The sequence below is a fragment of the Podarcis melisellensis genome (genome assembly GCF_964234715.1).
Source record: "Podarcis melisellensis genome assembly, chromosome: 14".
NCBI classification, from domain to species: Eukaryota; Metazoa; Chordata; class Lepidosauria; order Squamata; family Lacertidae; genus Podarcis; species Podarcis melisellensis.
This window is the reverse complement of record NC_138546.1, coordinates 8,945,725-8,962,039: the sequence shown is the minus strand read 5'-3', so window position 1 is coordinate 8,962,039 and position 16,315 is coordinate 8,945,725. Positions and strand designations below refer to the sequence as shown.

The following is a 16,315-nucleotide window of genomic DNA, read 5'->3' as shown; positions in this document are numbered from 1 at the left end:
GAATGGATAGGTTTGATCTTCTTGCAGTCCATGGGACTCTCAAGAGTCTCCTCCAGCACCATAATTCAAAAGCATCCATTCTTCGGCAATCAGCCTTCTTTATGGTCCAGCTCTCACTTCCATACATCACTACTGGGAAAACCATAGCTGTTATTATAAGGACCTTTGTTGGCAAGGTGATGTCTCTGCTTTTTAAGATGCTGTCTAGGTTTGTCATTGCTTTTCTCCCAAGAAGCAGGTGTCTTTTAATTTCATGACTGCTGTCACTATCTGCAGTAATCCTGGACCCAGAAAAAGTAAAATCTCTCACTGCCTCCATTTCTTCCCCTTCTATTTGCCAGGTGGTGATGGGCCCAGTGGCCATGATCTTCGTTTTTTTGATGTTGAGCTTCAGACCATATTTTGCGCTCTCCTCTTTCACCCTCATTAAAAGGTTCTTTAATTCCTCCTCACTTTCTGCCATCAAGGTTGTGTCATCTGCAGATCCGAGGTTGTTGATATTTCTTTACACCAAATAGTCAGCCTTTCTGAGTCATGGGCTGGAAGTTTCTGAGCAGAATACGGCCCTGGAAGGCCATGTCCCCCCCTCCACCACTATGAAACTACAGAATGGCATGGCTGCCAAATGTATTTTTCACATAGGGATGGAAAGTGCCAACGCCACTACACTATGGCACTGGGAGAAAAATATTGTGGGGTCTTCAGGTCATCCATCTTGCAGTGCTAATACCTGGATAAGAGCAGGCAGAAAACAGGGGCAGGCGTTGAGGTACAGAGGGACGAGTGAGTCCTTTTCAGTGTCCCATTTTTCCAGTTCTCCACGTTTCCACAACAATGTGCAGGTTTTTGCTGTTGAATCCATGTAAATCCACCAGTTTCACATGCAGTTCTTCTGATTCCTCTGCCCCTCAAAGCAATGCAACGTCATATGCTATTTTCACTTACGTATACATCTCTACGCACTCTTTAAGTATATGCATTTTCGGACACATCGTTTGGTTAAAGAATCACATCGCAAAATTCGGACAACCATAGATTTCGAAGGACAGCTGTTTCAGTTCGTGTATTGGTTCGAGAAGTTTGAATCGGGCCATTTCTCATCGAAATGCAAGCAAAATCAAATTCTGTCCCTGCCCTAGGCACTGCTCCAAACGCATTGCTCACTTCATTGATAAAATGATACACAGGCAAAACACTGTAGCTGTTGTATAAGGGATTGCAATGAATACTGAAATGTAATTGGATTAAATAAGACTTTGGAAGCAGAATTAAATGAAATTATCTTACCTTGAAATCTAGTACGTGGGGGGCTATCTAAAACGTGTAATTGGCATTTTAAGTGATTGATATTTGAATTGGAATGGTAATTTGGTATGGATATAATATGGCATATATTGGATTTTTGTAACTGAAAATATTTTTTTAAAAAATAAAAGAAAGATAAGATGATGCACAAGCCCCATTGACTAAAAGTGTTGTCGTGTTTGCTGAGCCTTGACTTCTCCTGCTTCCCACTATTCTGCAGTGGTGCTGTTAAGAGGTGTGTTGTTGCTGCCACTGCAGCTTCAGCAACTGGACAAAAAATGCATTGGCAGTACATAGCCAAAAACCGGACAGGATCTACCCAGCTTTCACTCTCAACACGTCAGTTTGGTTCTCGAAACTCACTTGCCCATTTTTACAATCAATTCAGAATGGGCCTGAAGCGGCAGGAGGCTGAGGGGGAGAAATGGCAAGTCTGTCTTCAGAAGTGAGGGCTGGAGGCGCTTCCAGAATCCGGACTGCTGCTATTTTCTGGTGGGATTCAATCCTATATCAGCAATTAAAGTGGATCTGGTGCTCTTACAAAGCCACTTTTTAAAAAAAATAATCGGACTTTTTAGTAGCAAGGACAGTCAAATGCACTGGGAAACTGTGGTATATCGAGTACTTGATGCAACGTGATAAAACCGTTAGAAAGGATGCTGAAAAACTAGCTGACGTGGTCCAACCTGCTGCCAGATCTGAGTTTGCCATCCAGACGGACAATGCTTTGTCAAACTAAACGCACCAGGTGTTTGCTTTCAAACCAGGTCAGCTGAAAGTAACCAGAGACTGTCAAAGGAGATGGAGGGAGGAAATTGCAAGGTGAGAAGAAGAGCAGGTACCGGAGAGGTAAAGGCAGGGCAGGGAACGATCGCCAACACTTTGTGGTGCAAACTGCGTTCTGAATGGACAGTGCTGAGTTGAGCTCCCATCCATTGTGCTGTTTGCTGAGAGCTCATTTATTTTTTGCTGGCTTGTGAACCTGCTGGTGGCAGAGGCGGGAGCTATCTGCCTCCGAGGTGGCCACAGCGTCCTTCAACAATATCTTTGCCACATTATACTTCAGGAGAAGCGGTACCCCAATCCCACCCTGCTCCCAAGATTATCCTAGCCGTCTGGGTGGCAGATTGCCCTGTGTGGGTATGAAATGGGGAGAATTACAGGCAGTGTTCGAGGCAAGTGCAGTTCACCTTCTGCAGCGCTCCGTGGAGAGCAGAGACGTTTGCCAGGGTGAAGATTGTGCCACGGGGCAGGCCTCTCCCGATGGCGATGCCCGAGACCTCTCCGGGTGAGAGCGCACGATCCCATATGGCAAGACCAGCCAGGTAGCCCACAAAGGACTCCGAGAGTTCAAACCCCCCACCCATTGTGTCCTGCTCCTGACCCAATACAAGAGACCCTTTGGGGGGAATCTCGTAGCCCTTCTGGAACTTGGAGCCCATGGAAGCCAACCTCCTGTCCACATAGAACCAGTATCGCCCCTGGATGGAGGACCAGATGACACAGATGTGGTGCCACTTGCCATCCAGGATCCGTCCCACCGGCAGCTCCCGAAAAGCAGGGTCTCCAATGACAAAGTGGATGGAGTTCCGGGGTGCAGCATCGCGGCCGTGGAGTACCAGCTTATTGTCATTATCCTCAGTGGCATAGGACAGGATGGTGCCCAGGTAGTTGGCACTGGTGCTCACCCAGCTGCAGAGGCTCAGTTCAAGCAGGCCAGCCTGAAAACCTGGCGTGAACGTGGCAAAGTTCTCTGTGGAAGCGTTAGGGAAAAACAGCATGGAATCCACGTTGCAGACTGTGGGGAAAGAGAGAGAAAGAGGCGATCAAGCCTACAAGTTTAACGTGCAAAATCTGGGAACTGCCCCTGCCCGAGACCAATAGCACTGCTCATCTGAGATATAAAGTTTAGGACCAACATTTCAATTATTTGTGAAATTTTATCAATATGTTGAAAAATTAGTCTTTGCAAAAGGCTAATGGCTGAGAGCATAAGTAAATTCATAAAAGTTATTTAAAGGTAAAGGTAAAGGGACCCCTGACCATTAGGTCCAGTCGTGACCGACTCTGGGGTTGCGGTGCTCATCTCGCTTTATTGGCCGAGGGAGCTGGCGTACAGCTTCCAGGTCATGTGGACAGCATGACTAAGCCGCTTCTGGCGAACCGGAGCGGCGCACGGAAACACCGTTTACCTTCCCGCCAGAGTGGTACCTATTTATCTACTTGCACTTTGATGTGCTTTCGAACTGCTGGGTTGGCAGGAGCAGAGACTGAGCAATGGGAGCTCACTCCGTTGCGGGCATTCGAACCGTTGACCTTCTGATCAGCAAGTCCTAGGCTCTGTGGCTTAACCCACAGCACCATTCGCATCACTAAAAGTTATTTACATGGTTTAAAAATCAAAAGAATGGGAGCATTTCTTTTTTATGGACACTGAAAAAGCATTTGACCACATTAAATAGCCATTTTTAAAGCAATATTGGAACTATGGGGATGTAGTCCAATAGTTAGACAAAGGATAAGTATAGATTCTGCATACTCTCTCAGCTAACAACTTGGCCAATGGATGCTCATAAGAAAAATTTACTCTCTAGAGGTACATGTCATGGATGCCCTTTGTTGCCAGTATTATTTAAATTATCTATGGAGCATTGGTCTAAACCACTGAGCTTAGGGCTTGCCGATCGGAAGGTAGGCAGTTCGAATCCTCACAACCGGGTGAGCTCCCATTGCTTGGTCCCTGCTCCTGCCAACCTAGCAGTTCGAAAGCACGTCAAAGTGCAAGTAGATAAATAGGTACCACTCCAGTGGGAAGGTAAACAGTGTTTCCGTGCACTGCTCTGGTTTTGCCAGAAGCGGCTTAGTCATGCTGGCCACATGACCTGGAAAAACTGGCTCCCTTGGCCAGTAAAGCGAGATGAGTGCCGCAACCCCAGAGTCGTTCGCGACTGGACCTAACTGTCAGGGGTCCTTTACCTTTTTAAAAAAGCCATTAGCTATAGGATATGTCTGAATGAATGCTTTAAATGTGGATGGCACCTGAATTGTTCCCTCTTGAGGAAGATACTCCAGGAGAGAGGTTCCCAAGACCAAAGGTGGTAAGGGAATAATTGAACTGTCGAGTTGGAAGGGACCATGAGGGTCATCTAATCCAATGCAGGAATGTTTCGCCCAACGTGGGGCTCAAACCCACGGCACTGAGGTTAAGAATCTCATGCTCTACTGACTGAGCCATCTCCCAAGTCTCCTTCAAGCTACCAATGGCTATCGACTACACAGCACTGCTGCTATTACCACCTCTGGGTAGCTTAGCTGGGCCATTCCGGCAGGATAAACCTGGTTCAGCTCATCTAAACCTACTTGTCCCTGGTTTCCGAGGCCCCTCTGACTGCAACTGCTCTTCAGGGGCCTTGTCTATGACCGCTTGCTGTTGCCTGAGTGCTTGTGGCTCCGCCAGATGAGGCTGTTCTGCTTCTGCCTCCTGCCGCTGGGGAGCTTCTTGACCTGGAGGAGGTCCGCTCTGCAGCCCTCTGCCCTGAGACTGGGCTGCAAGCCGTGTGCTCTCCTGGAGTAGTTTCTTCCTCTGGCGATGCTTCCCATGGAGCTTTTTCATGGTAGGGTTCTGCCCGCCGGCTGCCTCTGGTTCCTGCTCTTGGGGGACCCGGTTCAGCAGCTGAGCCGCAGTTAGGGGGTTCGGCAGAAGGACCTCATTGTGTGCGGGGTTCTTCAGCTGCTGCTCCAACTCATCTAGCTTGCTCCCCTGGCTTTTGAGGGCATCCTGAAGACTCTCCAGGGCTTTCTGGAGGATCCTGTGGCCAGTGTGCACGGCCTGGGTGTCCTCTCGATGGCTCTCGACTTCTTGGGTTAAGTTGGCCAGGAGCGCTCGCTCCTGCTGCATCTCTGCCGCCTTCTCGCGCTCCCTCTCGCGCAAGGCTTCTTCCAGGGCCCCCAGCTTTGAGTCTTGCTTCTTGCCCTTGTTCTGCAGCTTCTTCACCAGAGCTTTCAAGTGGCTCAGCTCCTCCTGCGTGGCTGCGTGGCTCTCGTTGGCAGCGGACTCCAGGCCCTGGTGCTTGCTCATCAGCTGCTCAAACTTGGCATCGATGTTGTAGGAGACGTTGTAATTTCCAGCAATCTCCTGAAGGCGCGTCAGGGTGACCTCCTGGAACCGCCGGAACTGCAAAACAGTTAGGGTGAGGGGGGAATGGAGAAAAACCCAGTGTTATGTGCTGAGTTGAATAGGATCCAAAATGCAGCAGTCTGATTGGTCCTAGAACAATAGGATTCAGAATGCAGCAGTCTGATTGGTCTTAGAACAATAGGACCCAGAATGCAGCAGTCTGATTGGTCCACAGGAGCCACCCAGGTGGAAGTGAATCCGCAACCTGATTGGCCTACAGGAGAATCCCGGAATTAGCCAACCACATGGGGCCCATTGTGTAAATAATGTATATAAAGCAGACATTCTGGGGGAACTTCCATTCCTCCTCACCACTATGAGCTGAATAAAGAGCATGAAGTCCACTCTCGACTCAGAGTATATTTCACCCAGTTAGGTTTCTGGAGGGCTCCCAGAGAGGTTGAGGAATGTGAGGCACACTGCAGATCCAGACTTGAATCAGTAAAGGGTTGAGGGAAGGGGCAGAGAATGAAAGGTGGCCCTTAAGTACTTTCTATCTGGGCCCCCCACTATCTCCAGATAGGAACAGGGGAGAAATTTGATTCAGCTTGCATTTGCAAAAAAAAATGAGAGGCACAAATACAAGATGGGTGACACCTGGCTTGAGAGCAGTACATGTGAAAAGGATCTAGGAGTCTTGGTTGACCACAAACTTGACATGAGCCAACAGTGTGACGCGGCAGCTAAAAAAGCCAATGCAATTCTGGGCTGCATCAATAGGAGTATAGCATCTAGATCAAGGGAAGTAATAGTGCCACTGTATTCTGCTCTGGTCAGACCTCACCTGGAGTACTGTGTCCAGTTCTGGGCACCACCGTTCAAGAAGGACACTGACAAACTGGAACGTGTCCAGAGGAGGGCAACCAAAATGGTCAAAGCCTGGAAACGATGCCTTATGAGGAACGGCTAAGGGAGCTGGGCATGTTTAGCCTGGAGAAGAGGAGGTTAAGGGGTGATATGATAGCCATGTTCAAATATATAAAAGGATGTCACATAGAGGAGGGAGAAAGGTTGTTTTCTGCTGCTCCAGAGAAGTGGACACGGAGCAATGGATCCAAACTACAAGAAAGAAGATTCCACCTAAACATTAGGAAGAACTTCCTGACAGTAAGAGCTGTTTGACAGTGGAATTTGCTGCCAAGGAGTGTGGTGGAGTCTCCTTCTTTGGAGGTCTTTAAGCAGAGGCTTGACAACCATATGTCAGGAGTGCTCTGATGGTGTTTCCTGCTTGGCAGGGGGTTGGACTCGATGGCCCTTGTGGTCTCTTCCAACTCTATGATTCTATGATTCTAATTTGCAATTTTGGAAGCAAGCTACAAGCCAAAACACAGCCCTCCTTCAAAATTCTCCCCATTTTGCAGTGCAGTTGTCCAGCCAAGTACAGTGGTACCTCAGGTTACATCCGCTTCAGGTTACAGACTCCGCTAACCCAGAAAGAGTGCTTCAGATTAAGAACTTTGCTTCAGGATGAGAACAGAAATCATGCTCCAGTGGCGCGGCGGCAGCGGGAGGCCCCATTAGCTAAAGTGGTGCTTCAGGTTAAGAACAGTTTCAGGTTAAGAACGGACCTCCGGAACGAATTAAGTCCTTAACCCGAGGTACCACTGTACAGGCCGCTCCCGGTTTAGGCATGTTATGTACTGAAGTTCTCACCCTGGGCCAGCAGGGGGATACTGTAGATAGTTATGCAAATGATGGATCGAAAGTGACGTTCAGTGATTGGATAGTTAGTATGCAAATGAAGGATCGAAAGTGACGTTCAGTGATTGGATAGTTTTAGAAAGTTGCAACAGTTACTTTGTTCTGGAGCTCTATATAAGCAGGCTGACTGAGCTCCTCAGTTCAGTTCTGTTCCAGCTTACAAATAAAGAGCTGCTTTGGAAGAATCGCTGTGTCGCCTGATATGTTCGCCCACAACTTAACAAGGCGCATCCGAATGATGCACAATCGCACACAGGTGCATGGCGCCAAACATAGAAGTAGCTCCAAAATGTCATGAAAAGGGATGGAGCTGGGCGGAGCAGACTTACCGAGGTCACTCCCAGGAACATGGCAATCTGATGTGCGCTTGTGAAACGGGTTGAGCGAGATCTTAGGATCTGGAGGCAGGGTTACATTTTTCCACTGGACTCCTTGGAGCCCATGAATTCACTCTACTCTATTTATATCTCTACAGTAAGGGCTGCCGTTATTTATAGTGTTAACTGGAAACCATTCACGAGTGACTTATTAATGGGCTTATTTTGCTATTTCTGATCCACAACGCTTCACGTCATTATTTCCTAGCTGACAAGCTCCCTTGGGGAAGCATCTGTTCCTCAAACGTTGTGAGGCTGGTCATAGCAGTTCCTGATAGGCCAGGGATTGAAATCCTGGTGCCCTGGAGGTGCGGCTGAACTCTGACTCGCTATCAACCTCTGGCCAGCATGACCAATGGTCAGGGACGATTGGAGTTGTAGTCCAGCAACATCTGGAGGGCCAAAGGTCCTCCAACCCTCTGTTTTACAGCTCCAAAAATCAATAGGTAAATGGTTATGGAAACTGTAATTGTCACAAGCTTGTGACACCCTTGGGTTAGGTCAATAACCTGGGCTAATGGTCTCCAGTGAGATGAACTTAAAATCACAGAATCGGGAGAGACCAGGAGAGTCATCTAGTCCAACAACCTTGCAATGCAGGAAAATTTTGCCTGACGTGGGGCTCAAATTCAAAACAACACCTCAGAACAGGGCTTTCTGGGGAAAGCAAGATGGTGGCCGCACACCTTCCAAATGTCCTGGATTTTCCAGGGACAGTCCGGGAATTTCGAAAGCCTTCCTGGCTTCTGATTTGATCCCAGGATGTCCCGATTTCCCCTGCCAGTGCTGCCACCACCAAGCTCAGGAAGAAGGATGAAACGGCATTTGTCCCAGGCGGCAGTAGCGGCTGCAGTGGCAGCAGCTGTGAGGTCTTATCCCCTTGCCTCTCCATGGCCTCTGCTACTGGCTCCTTCCTTGGGCAGCTCATAATGGCAACTCGAGAGCAGGCAAGAAGGAGGAGAGGCTGATGCCCCAGCTCTCGGGGGTAGGCAGAGGGCAGGGCCCTGGTCAGGAGGAAACCCGGAGAGGAATGGAGCATAAGGAATCTTGATATTATTATTTTTTAATGCTTTCTGCATCCGTGCAGGGCCAGCTGCTTTGTGCATCCGTGCAGGGCCAGCTTTAGGTCTGATGAGGCCCTAAGCTACTGAAGGTAATGGGGCCCTTTATCAACAACAAATTGTTGCTCTTTTTTGGGTTGAATATAAAAGGATGTCACATAGAGGAGGGAGAAAGGTTGTTTTCTGCTGCTCCAGAGAAGCGGACACGGAGCAAAGGATCCAAACTACAAGAAAGAAGATTCCACCTAAACATTAGGAAGAACTTCCTGACAGTAAGAGCTGTTCGACAGTGGAATTTGCTGCCAAGGAGTGTGGTGGAGTCTCCTTCTTTGGAGGTCTTTAAGCAGAGGCTTGACAACCATATGTCAGGAGTGCTCTGATGGTGTTTCCTGCTTGGCAGGGGGTTGGACTCGATGGCCCTTGTGGTCTCTTCCAACTCTATGATTCTATGGTTCTATGAATATATGCTATATGGTAATTTATGGACCTAACAGGTATCTCAAGCCATTTGCCCATCTTGCCATGCAACCAGTCCATGCAGAATGTAGGCACCCTATATATAGAAAGGAGCAAACCAGTGATATTTTAGGGAGCAGGCTAGCAGGCAGGGCCCATTACTTACCGTACGTGATAGGAGCCTACACAACACAAAACACTGTTGCTGTATGTAGGTTTTATTTTACTTGTTTTTTATCTTATGTTTTGGAAATGTACATCCATATTTTTTCCCTTTAAATTTTTTGGGGCCCCCCAAGAGAGTGGGGCCCTAAGCTATAGGTTGTTTAGCTTCTACGTAAATCCTGCACTGCGTCTAATATAGCCCCTTTCTAAAATTCATTTGTCGGCGTGTTGTTGTTTTTTTCCTTTCTGTAAATCTACCAAATGATAAAGGGGGGGGGGTTAAGGGGTTTTCTCAGGACAGCGGAGGGAGTTTGTGCCGTGCCCGTTGTGGTGATGGCTCTTGCCCTTCTTCTGACAGGAAATGCTCTGCCGGGGAGCGGGGATAAAAAACAGGGAGTTGAGGTGGGTTGTTGGGGGGGGGGAAGAGTGAGAAATGGTCCTATTTTCATCTGAGCATTGTTGGCAGGGATGCGGCCGGCCACTGCAATTCCCCCCTGCCTGCCCCCAAGAATTTCACCTTATCCATGAAATATTGCTGTGGGGAAAACGAAGGGGGTGAAAAGGCGGCTCTTGTTTATTTGTTCCCATTCTAGAAAAACAATAACAATAGAAATATAATTCTATTATTTGTACCCCACCTATCTGACTGGGTTACCCCAGCCACTCTGGGCAGTTTCCAACATGTATAAAAACCAGTGGCGTAGCGTGGGTTGTCAGCACCCGGGCCAAGGCAAGTAATTTGCACCCCCTAACCCATGGATTTGCACCCCTAACCCTAACCCCCAGATGTTGCGCCCGGTGCGGCCGGCCCCCCCTGCACCCCCCACGCTAAGCCACTGATAAAAACATAATAAAAATTGCACATTAAAAGGCTTCCTTGTACAGGGCTGCCTGTGAAATGCAGACCGGCTGCCATAATAATAATAATAATAATAATAATAATAATAATAATAATAATAAGTGCTTTTTTCTGGGGGTACGCAGGGGTATGTATACCCCTAAACATTTTGTGAACTTTTGTGCACTTTTGTCCGTTTACTGTATTTATTTTCCCTGATTTGAGCTATAAAATGGTGGTTTTCTTGAGTCGAAATGAGAGTACCCCTAAACTTTTTTTAAGAAAAAAAGCACTGTTAAATAATAATAATAATAATAATAATAATAATAATAATAATAATAATAATTTGTAACCTACCCATCTGCCCCAGCTACTCTAGGCCATCCACTTAAGCACTTAGCTTTCCCCAGAAAATGCTGGGAACTGCAGTTTACTCCCTCACAAAGCTACAATTCCCAGCACCGCTGGCAAACTAAGGTTCCCCCAGATTATTTATGGGAAACTGTGTGCTTCAACGGATGGCGTGTGCGCTGCCTCAGTTTATTATGAATAATAATAAAGCACAATCTAACACACGCTTGTGGTTGCTGGCAAGAGGTTATGGGCTAATCCTAGCAGGGCTGCCAAGGGCTGAATAGATATCACAACAGCAGCTACTCCCACTAACTTTTAAAGGGAAACATGACCCCAAGCCTAATGAATCACGGCGACTAGAGCGGCACCCAGACTTCTTTGCCGCCAGCTGCTGATTCCACTATTTTTGGCGGGTGCATTCTCTTGAGCATCACAGAGGATTGCAAACAGATGTCTCCTGCTTCGAACACAGCAGCGAGTTATCACTATTATCTCAGCAGCACCAGAGGGCCTGCAAGGATGGTTGTTTGCCTCGTCTGAAGATAGAACAGCACCTCCCACCCAACAACACTCCCTTTCATTTCTCTAAATTGGGAGTCTTCCTTGAGCTCGTCCTGGGAAGGGTGCCACTCAAGAATCAATTGCTTTATTTATCAGCGCCTGTTATAGCTGGTTGCTGGGCAGACAACTCACACCATAACATCCACTGCCTTCTCCCCATTTGGACTCCTGGCCTTGTCTTTACTGGTACAGTGGACGCTCGGGTTGTGAACGTGATCCATGTGGGATGCACGTTCGCAACCCACAGCGTTCGCAACCCGTGTCTGCGTGCCTGTGGGTTGCGTTTCGGCGATTCTGTGCATGCGCAAAGCATGATTTAGTGCTTCTGTGCATGCACAACCGCCGAAACTCAGAAGTAACCCATTCCGGTACTTCCGGGTTTCGGTGGTCCACAACCCGAAAAAACGCAACCTGAAGGGTCTGTAACCTGAGGTATGACTGTACTGGTGCTATTCAGCAAAGCTCTCTTTCCCCCGTGAACCATAACGGTTTTCATTTCATCTTGGTTCAAATGGATCCATTGGTTTTCTGATACAGTACTACCTTAGTTCTCAAACTTAACCCATTCCGGAAATCCATTTGGCTCCCGAAACCGTTCGAAAGCCAAGGCACGGCTTCTGATTGGCTGCAGGAGCTTCCTGCACTCAATTGGAAGCCACGTTGGATGTTCAGCTTCCGAAAAACGTTCGCAAACCAAAACACTTACTTCTGCATTTGCAGCGTTCGGGAGCCAATTTGTTTGACAACTAAGTTGTTCGGAAACCAAGGTATCACTGTACAGTCATACCTCGGCTTACAGACACTTCAGGTTGCGTTTTTTCGGGTTATGGATGCACTGAAACCTGGAAATACCGGGACGGGTTACTTCTGGGTTTCGGCGGTTGCGCATGTGCAGAAGCACTAAATCGCGCTTTGCGCATGCGCAGAAGCACTGAATCGCAACCCGCGCTGCTGTGGGTTGCAAATGCTGCGGGTTGCGAATGTGCCTCCTGCTTGGATCACGTTCGCAACCCGAGCATCCACTGTATTTAGGACCCTGGCCCCATGTGGGAGAAGACTCCCAAGGGAGTTCTCCCAGTCTTCATCCTAGAATCATAGAGTTGAAGAGCTAGAAGGGACCCCGAGGGTCATCTAGTCCAAGTCCCTGCAATGCAGGAATCTCAACTAAAGCATCCCTGACAGATGGCCACCCAACCTCTGCTTAAAAACCTCCAAGGAAGGAGAGTCCACCACTTCCTGAGGGAGTTCATTCCTGATATTGAGTCGGAATCTATTTTCTTGTAACTTGAACCCACTGGTTCAAGTCCTACCTGCAAGGGCAGGAGAAAACAAGCTTGCTCCATCTCCCACGTGACGGCCCCTGAGATATCTGAAGATGGCTGTCATATCTCCTCTCAGTCTCCTCTTTTCCAGGCTAAACATATCCTTTTCTCATTTGAGGCAGATCCACACCACGCTTTTAAAGCATATCCAACACACTTTTAAAGCACATAGCTCCTCACCCCCAGGATCCTGGGAACTGTAGTTTGTTAATAGTGCTGGGGATTATAGGTCTGTGAGAGGGATACTATAGCTCCCGGGATTGTTGAAAGGGAGGTCATGTGCATTAAATGTATTTGGTATGGTTCTTTAGTAGTTTGCAAGGAGCATTCTGAGCAGGGATGATTGAATCTGCCAGTTCTGGTTTCTCATCTTCCCAGTTTTAAGTAAAGCTCTTCACATATAACAAAGATTGCAAGTCCTAATGAAAATTCATCGGGATTTTATTCTTAATAGACGCATTTTTGCCTACAGCTTTGTCCAATATGCACATCTTTGCAAAGCAATAATGTATTGTTAATGCATTTATTTTTCACTAACACGTGTCTTTATTAGACATTATGCAGTAGCATATGCATTTTTGGACACATAAATTGGCTGGAGAAGAGCAATGCAAAATTTGAAGAATTTCAAAGTATGGCTGTGTGATTTCAGGGAATTAGGTAAGGTCGCATTTAATTAATGCAAGCTGAATTGAATTCTGCCTCAAGGACTACTCCTTTTTTTATCAGCACGGACAGCTCCATAATAGTGCAGTTGTTCTGTTAACTCCAGTAGGTCAGTTGAACATAACAGGTTTTGTCGTTTATTTAATACAGTACATCATTTTGCAAATGCAACACAATGGAAGCTGGACAAAGCTGGGTGTCAATGGCAGAGTTCATATAATAAGCTGATATAGTGCACACGTATCTCAGAAGCGACGCCTTGTGCCACTATGCTTTGCGTAAATCCTGCACTGTTATTTTCTTAGGTGGTTATTGTTTTAGATCTTCTTTTAAATACCAACTGCCCGGTGTTGCCTGCTGAAGGGCACTGGAGAAACCCAAAGAAATATTAGCTAGAAATCTAACTACAAAGTCTTGTGTACGATCGGCTCTCTTGAGAAATTAACAGGTAAAAAGGCTGAGTCCAACAAGAAGACATGCTGGGAATATCCAGGCAGAACAAAAGAGCACCTCAAAGATAACCTGGATATTTTATTAGAGCAATATCTACTAGTGCCAGGAATAATGCTAAGTTCAAATCAAAGGTGTAAAATGGGGAAAAAATTAATTTCCAGCCTTTGATGAAGAACAAAGACTTGTTTTTATTCTGTGCAACCCACACAGAACTTACTGTTCTGGCCGAAATGATTTCACTACAGTTTGTTGTTGTTTTTTTAAAATTGTAATTGTTTTATTAATTTCGTAACTGTATATTATATTGTTGTCTCCTGCGCTGGGAACTTACTGTGAAGGGCTGGTAATAAATCTAGCATCTTAATTTTGAAAAGCAAACAAACTTTGTATGGAAAAATACCTGATATACAATCTACATGTCCAAAAGGCATGAATACCAATAATTAAGAAGCTGGTTTTTCAAAACGTTGTGCAATTCAACAATTTTAGTTTTACTGAGCTAGAATAAATGTTATGACGAGATGGGAACACGGGTAACAAAACCTTGTACATAAATAAGGGACAAACTCTCGCGGTTTAATTTGAAGTCTGGAACAAATTAAATATTTGTGGAATTTGAATGATCAGATTTGGATTTTAGTTTGCGAATGAGTTTAACAAGTTGCTTCTAACCCAGGTTAGACTGTCAGCAAATTGCAGAGTCCACAATAATAGATACAGATCTACATTGGTCAGATGGCAGGACCCACTATCAAGAACATTATTTGGTGAAATTAGGTTAATGATAATCCATGCCAAGCTCACCTGCTCTTCCAGTCGTCTAAACCTTTCAAAGAATAGCTTCCTTCGCTCCACTGTCCCAGGCTGCTGGACCAAGGTGCCCTGAAGACAAACAGCGGCAAGGATCATGAAGACGGACAACATTTTCCGTGTTCCCAGCATCCCAAGAGCCGCACACATCTTTGGGGTGATGCTCTAGGTGCGAACACAGAAGACAGGGTTCAGTGTCTGTAGAAGAGCCTCTCTCTTAACACTACACTATTCCGAAAACGGCTGCCGCGATCCCTTCCTTTGCTTCTAGAAGCCCAAGGTCCTCCCACCAAGCTAAAAAGAGACCCTAGTTTGTTCTCAGAATAGATGAGTTCCACAGACTTCTCTGGCATTCCCAAGAAGCCAAGTTTAGTTTCAGAGCTTGGCAGCCGTGTGGAGACATTGCCTGGGGGAGGGAGAACCTGGCTTGGTTTTTGGAGTTCCTTCCAGGATCTGGAAATCAGGAGAAGCCTGGTTACTAAATTGGCTGCTTATTTCATTCATATGTTGTTTAGTTGTGTCCGACTCTTCATGACCCCATGGACCAGAACATGCCAGGCACTCCTGTCTTCCACTGCCGCCCGCAGTTTGGTCAAACTCATGTTAATAGATTTGAGAACACTGTCCAACCATCTTGTCCTTTGTCATCCCTTTCTCCTTGTGCCCTCAGTCTTTATATTCTCTCTCTCTCTCTCTCTCTCTCTCTCTCTCTCTCTCTCACACACACACACACACACACACAGTCTTACAGACGCTTCAGGTTGCGCTTTTTTGGGTTACAGACCGCCGAAACCTGGAAGTACTGAAATGGGTTACTTCCGGGTTTCGGCAGCCGTGCATATGCAGAAGCACTAAATCGCGCTTTGCGCATGCACAGAAGTGCGAAATCGCAACCCATGCATGCGCAGACACGCCACTGCGGGTTGTGGATGCTGCGGGTTGAGAACGTGCATCCTGCATGGATCACATTAGCAACCCGAGCGTCCACTGTATATATATTACCAACTTTTTCTGAAGCAAAACAAGGACATGTGTCTTCCGGGATGGGCTCCTGGGTGAGTTATGTGACCTGCGCCTTGCTCTCCCCTTTTCTCGGGGAAAGATCTCACACAGCACCCAGAAACATACGTTTGGGGGGGGGGCTTTGTGATATCGCAACCCCCCGGGAGTTTTTTCAGGGTGATTGCACCGTGTGAGAGCATAGCGCCCCAAATGGCCACCGAGATCTTGTGCAGGGGGAAATGGGATGTCCTGTTTGTTCCTGGGCACTTGGAAGGTATGCATTTACAGTGGTAAATTGTTCCCGAAAGGCTTGGCTCCTGAACAAATCGGCTCCCAAACGCTGCAAACCCGGAAGTAAGTGTTCGGTTTGAGAACCTTTTTGGAAGCTGAACATCCGACATGGCTTCCACTTGAGTGCAGGAAGCTCTTGCAGCCAATCGGAAGCCGCGTCTTGGTTTTCAAACGGTTCCGGGAGTCGTACGTTTGACAACCAAGGTACCACTGTATTCAGTAAATTCAGAGTGTGCCAATAAGGCTGATTCGGAGCTCTTTCAAAACTAACTCCTCTCACCTCCCCAAATTGGATTTTCCCCACTCAGGAAAGTTGACAGGACAATTCGCCGGAAAGTGTGGGATAACAGCTGCTTGATGCAGCGGCATCTAATCTCCTCACAAACAAATTAGGCTGAATACTCATCTGGAAGAGACGCTTGCCTTTCCAAAGAGGCAAATACCACCATCTAATCCAGGGGAGGGGGAACCTCAGGTCTGGGGGCTTAATGTGGCTCATTAAGCCTCCCCATACAGCCTTGGGGACTCTCTATAGGCCCTGCTCCCTACACAGGCACCGCCCCACAGCTTCCTCCAGCTTGCCTTTTTTGGCCTTGCTGGAATGTGTCCTTGAACCGGATGGAAAAGTGGAGGTGAAGAAACTTCCGATTTTTGTGTGTTTGGACCCTACGGCTGAAGGGCGGTATACAAATTTAATAAATGCTGATGGTGTAGCCTCCTGTACAAAGTTAAGAGTCACCTCTCACTTCCGGGTTGGCGCCTCCGGCAATGGCGGA

The 16,315-nt window shown here is 47.1% G+C and overlaps 1 protein-coding gene across 2 annotated transcripts; it reads right to left on the bottom strand.

The window, feature by feature from the left end:
* Positions 1-1,455: 1,455 nt before the first annotated feature.
* On the bottom strand, positions 1,456-14,874 carry PTX4 (pentraxin 4). 2 transcript variants are annotated; one of them, XR_014163044.1, is made up of 4 exons: positions 14,241-14,874; positions 4,666-5,479; positions 1,931-3,103; positions 1,456-1,853 (listed from the first exon to the last, which is right to left on the bottom strand). XR_014163044.1 is itself a non-coding variant. In XM_081889213.1 (3 exons), exons 1-3 carry the CDS (start codon positions 14,394-14,396, stop codon positions 2,463-2,465), a joined length of 1,611 nt encoding a protein of 536 aa, XP_081745339.1. In that variant the 5' UTR covers positions 14,397-14,874; the 3' UTR covers positions 1,456-2,462. The 2 variants fall into 2 exon arrangements, 1 of the variants encoding a protein (XP_081745339.1); XM_081889213.1 differs by having other exon boundaries at positions 1,456-3,103.
* Between the last annotated feature and the right edge of the window lie 1,441 nt (positions 14,875-16,315).

Excerpts from the sequence above, each read along its gene's own strand:
- PTX4 (XM_081889213.1), bottom strand. The coding sequence starts at position 14,396 with ATGTGTGCGGCTCTTGGGATGCTGGGAACACGGAAAATGTTGTCCGTC. Across the intron at positions 5,480-14,240 it reads TTAGACGACTGGAAGAGCAG|TTCCGGCGGTTCCAGGAGGT; the intron begins GTGAGCTTGGCA and ends ACTGTTTTGCAG. Across the intron at positions 3,104-4,665 it reads GCCTCGGAAACCAGGGACAA|TCTGCAACGTGGATTCCATG; the intron begins GTAGGTTTAGAT and ends CTTTCCCCACAG.